This window comes from Chaetodon trifascialis, chromosome 11 (genome assembly GCF_039877785.1).
Source record: "Chaetodon trifascialis isolate fChaTrf1 chromosome 11, fChaTrf1.hap1, whole genome shotgun sequence".
Lineage (NCBI taxonomy): Eukaryota > Metazoa > Chordata > Actinopteri > Chaetodontiformes > Chaetodontidae > Chaetodon > Chaetodon trifascialis.
This window is the reverse complement of record NC_092066.1, coordinates 18005491-18010249: the sequence shown is the minus strand read 5'-3', so window position 1 is coordinate 18010249 and position 4759 is coordinate 18005491. Positions and strand designations below refer to the sequence as shown.

The following is a 4759-nucleotide window of genomic DNA, read 5'->3' as shown; positions in this document are numbered from 1 at the left end:
AATACACAGAACCTACCAAAATTCAGCAGCTGTTTTTACGTTACCTGGGTTATGAAGTCATAATTGCTTCTGTATGGGTCAGAACGAGTCAATAATGTTCCCTAATAATTAAGACAAGATGCTACCTTGAGCAAAAACCAACAAACAAACCAATGAATAAGCAGCTTTCTTTTTCAAATTTCTAAGTAAACAATTGACAGGATGTTGAGCTAAAGGGGTTTTCTGTATCACTGATGGAGCGGTTAGCAGTAAGTGGTTGCACCATTACAGGAAGTAGAGCAAAAGGTATAGGAAATGAAATGTGAACAGGCTTTATAAAAGACCAGGTGGTTCATCAAGTGATGGGTTAAGAAATTTTCAGAGAGCTATTTGTGGCCTGTCGCTTCACACGCCAGACACAGACAGAACAGCATGGAGACGCTTCTTTTTCTATTTCCTCAATTCAACTACATGGCCCCGAAGGAGGAAGCATATTTCAAAATGCTTGGTCCAGAAGACTTGCAGTCACCAAAGATGAAGGACGATAGTAGCAGGTTGGTGTGTGAACCTCAGTTATTTTCATGTTTTTACTTGAGTAATTTCATGTTAAGATTTAGTAAATGTTGCAGCTAATGTCAGAAATCTGAGTAGTGTGACTTTTGTCACTAGTAAAGAGAACAAGGAACAGTTTCTTTCTGTGTATCAACGTTTTATTTTACTCAACAGTTGCCTAACAGCATCATAATGGAGATGTGATGTTTCTACATACTACCTTGTCTGAGTGTGAATCAAGGCCACTGTTGCTGACACTGTTAGACTTTTTGAAGCTGCCGTCCTCCATGAGGAGTCGGCTGCCTTTTTCTTTAAACATGTGGGCACATGTGACCTGGACCACAAAGATGTTGTGTAACTTATAGCGTCATGTAAGACACTAGAGAAATTTGTGTGTGAGGAGGAATTCTTGGGTTAAGGTGCTGATTTGATGAACGGCGTGAAAGCTGCGCATACGGCAGTTTGTACAACCTGATGTATTTTTAACCTCTGTTTGCAGACAGAAAGACAAAGAGAGGAAGAGTCGACTAAGCCTTTTCCTCACCAAGTCAGGCTCTCATGAAAACGTCAGTCCCCATAAAAAGACAGATATGCCACCAAGCAAGTGAGGCAAAATCCATTAATTTCATATACTGGCAGAGTTGTTTTTGACAAGTATTATTCATTATTAACCTATATTTCCAGCACCTTCGATCACTCATTGCACACTTCTAGAAACATGACATCAAGACATCTCATGAGAATCTAAAACATTTTTTTGCAGTATAATCAGGGAAGAACTGACCGCATCTCTGATTTTTTTTATTTATTTATTTTTCTTTTGCAGCATCTTACCCGAGGCAGCTTTGCAATGGAGTGACTCCTTTGAAGAACTGCTAAAGCACTCGGGTCAGTTTAATGCCCCAAACTTCTCAAGAATGTGTCAAATTGCTGTCCACAACAGTTTCTTCTGCTGTCAAACTATTTGCTCCATTTGAATTGGAAACTGTAAAGGCGTGCCAGAGGCAATAAATAGTTAATGTGGAGAGCAGTGAGAGTTTCACTACATCTTTTAATCTTTGTTAGCACAGATAGCAATACAGAAACTGTGCAGCTTCCTCATAATCACAGGAGTTGCACTTTAGCGCCACAGTGTAAACCACGGTATGAGCTAATTTTGGAATGGTTAACACAGTCTGTGCCTTATAATGAAGATAAACGTGTTAAAGGATATTTAAGTGATCTAATTTAGTGCCGTGGGGCCATTTCAGCAACTTTTGGATGAGGACATTATGGACACTCTATGTCTCCTGAAAACATCCTGCTGCAATCATACCCAAAATACAGATATTCAGTTGTCCATCTTTGTATTGTGTAACTCTTGTAACTAACTGTGTCTCTGTTTGTCTACATCAGATGGGGTGGAAACCTTCTCTCAGTTCCTCAGGACAGAGTTCAGTGAGGAAAACATTGAGTTCTGGTTGGCCTGTGAAGAATACAAGACCATTGATTCTGAGACAAAGCTGCTGTCCAAAGCCAAATATATTTATACGATTTTTATTGAATCGGACGCCCCTAAAGAGGTATGGCATGGCATGTTTACTTATCATAAACTGCATGGATGTAATGCTGCAAAACAGGATAAAGGCTCAAATATTGCGTGTTGCTTTAGCATTTTCTTTTGCTTATTTGTAACTGAGGGCTGTTGGAGGTTTCGAATATGAATGCCATTGTAATAAAAATAACAGTTGGTAAGCAATGCATAGTCATGAGCCTGCAGCAGGTTGACCTTTGTGAACAATCGTTAGGAGCAGCAGCTTACTGAGGTCATGCATCTCGTGCATGCACCGCTGCAAAGCAGGTCAGGTTATATCTGTGGGAGACAGTAGTGGTTTCAAAGGTTTCCATACTCTTTGCAAGGATGATGAGACCACCATCTGATATGCTTTCAGCCCCTGCAGCAGATTTGACCGTTAAAGAGTTTTGGTGTCTAGTTTGAGGTTTTGACATTCCTGTGCAGAAATGGAGAGAGCATCACCCACACACTTTCAGTCTGAGATGAATGTACGTGTAAATATGAAAGGTGGCTTTCTGGAGCATGCTGCAGTAACATGAAAGCACACACCAGCTTGAGTCATTTGCAGGGAGGTCCACATTTAAATGAATGTAACCTTCAGTGTTGATGGTGCAGTTTCACACGTACATGAATATTTTGAGAGCTGTGTTAGTGGAGATTATTTATATTTCTGTGTTAGAGGCTCCACCACTTTTAGACTTTTAAAGATAAAAACATTTACTTTATAGACAACAAACAGCCTCCCATAACTGCAATTGTCCTGATCGATATGTGTGCCACTGATTGCTTGTATGAGCTTTAAACTCAAATTAGCTTCAGGTCACTTGATGGCAACAAAACCGAGAATCTCACTAATTTCTCAAGAGAACAAGCAGCTTTACAGTCTGAAGTGGACTTCATGTGTGATATTGTGTGTAGTCATGCAGATGTGGATTTTCTTTGTTTCTGCTTTACAGTGGTCTCACTGTGGCTCTTAAGGTTTCCTCTTTCTTCACGTCACCATCTCACATATCCTCAGCAAAAAACTACTAGAAAAACACTACTACATAAGCAACTCATGTTCTGTTATTGTGGTGTATAAATAAATAATGCATTCAGACAAAGTGTGCATCATTTTATATGGCGTTCTGTTGCTATAGATGTACTGTACTTGATATGCCATGTCAGCAACAGTTGATCTGCATGGATTTTCATCATTTCCCAATTTCCTTCTGCTCAGGTCAACATCGACTACACCACCAAGATGGCCATCCAGAAGACCATAGCGCAGCCCACAAAGAGCTGTTTTGAAGCAGCCCAGATGAAAGTCTATAGCCTGATGAAAAAGGATTCCTATCCTAGGTTCCTCCACTCTGACATTTATCTGCGTCTCACCAGGAAGAAAGGGCCGGGGGCCACCATGTTTCGCAGAAGGTCACGCTCCTGTGTATTTAACGACAGGGGCGAAGCCACCACTGAACCTTCGGCCTGGTAAAACGTTGCGAGCGTAGGAGCTCACTCTGTGAAATGTTAATACTATATGAGAGATAATCCTTGATTTGCAGCACAGTTGTTGAAAGATTGTGTGTGTTGCAGCGGATTATTATCACAGGTTTGCTCCTGCAGAGTGTGTTATTGTTTTACAACCATGGGAGTCACAGTGGATTATTTCTCTTACATAGTACGAGGGCAGATTACCGAACTGTAAAGGAATACTTCGATATTTTTGGAAATTCGCTCACACTTTCTTGGCAAGACTTAGATGAGAAGGAGAGTGGCAACATTCTTCTCATCTAACTCTTGGCAAAATAAGCATATCTACCAAGATGTTCAAGTACTCCTTGAGTATTATACTACACAGCTGTATAACAGCTGACATCATTAGCCTTTCAGTTATAAGAGTTATTTAAAAAGGTTATGGCCACTATGACCAAGCCATGTGCTTGTCTGAAAATCGTGGACATTTTCAGGCCAATCAGAACTGAATATTCTCTGCGTCCATGTTGTAAAACCAGATTATTGTGCAGCACTTTTGGAACGATCTGTCCATTCTCTTTCTCAGAGGCACTGCACAGCTTGTGGGTTGAACCTTTATTGATGGCTGTCATATTTTCCCAAATCTTGCAAAAAATGGAATGACAATGGGATGTTTGGGGGCAGAATCTCAGCTGAAGTGTCTCCGTGCTACTGACAGTACGCAGCCAGCCGTTCAGGCAGCCACACTGAGGCCTCTCTCCTCACTTCAGACACATTACGCTTCAATTGCCTTGTCTTCCGATCCAGCAATAGCACCTTATACAACATTAATACAGTTGATGTGGCGTACAAGCTAATTTGACCATATCTCATTAAAATGGATTCATGATTTTATCTCTCCCGCTGTCCAACCCCCTCCAGACTAACTTGCAGTGAAAGCCTGCAGCTATGGTGATTGAAAAGCACTGAAACTTTTTAATGAGGGATATATATCACTCAATCCTGTTATTGATTAACTATATCCCAATTTCACACAGAAAAATAGCTTATTTGAATACTAATGTTATGTCATTCTATTAATTATGATTGCTGTTTTCAGTTTGCTACCATCTAATATAATTTATGTATTACTTTGATCATACGTGTTTTCTTGCTGTTGTAAAATGTATATACTATCATATGTGGAATAACTCAAATAAACACTTTCTTATGAAAGCA

At 40.1% G+C, this 4759-nt stretch overlaps 1 protein-coding gene across 1 annotated transcript; it reads left to right on the top strand.

Moving 5' to 3' along the window:
• Positions 1-306: 306 nt before the first annotated feature.
• Positions 307-4759, top strand: rgs18 (regulator of G protein signaling 18). The gene is made up of 5 exons (XM_070974896.1): positions 307-533; positions 1031-1135; positions 1358-1419; positions 1927-2093; positions 3306-4759. Exons 1-5 carry the CDS (start codon positions 412-414, stop codon positions 3558-3560), a joined length of 711 nt encoding a protein of 236 aa, XP_070830997.1. The 5' UTR covers positions 307-411; the 3' UTR covers positions 3561-4759.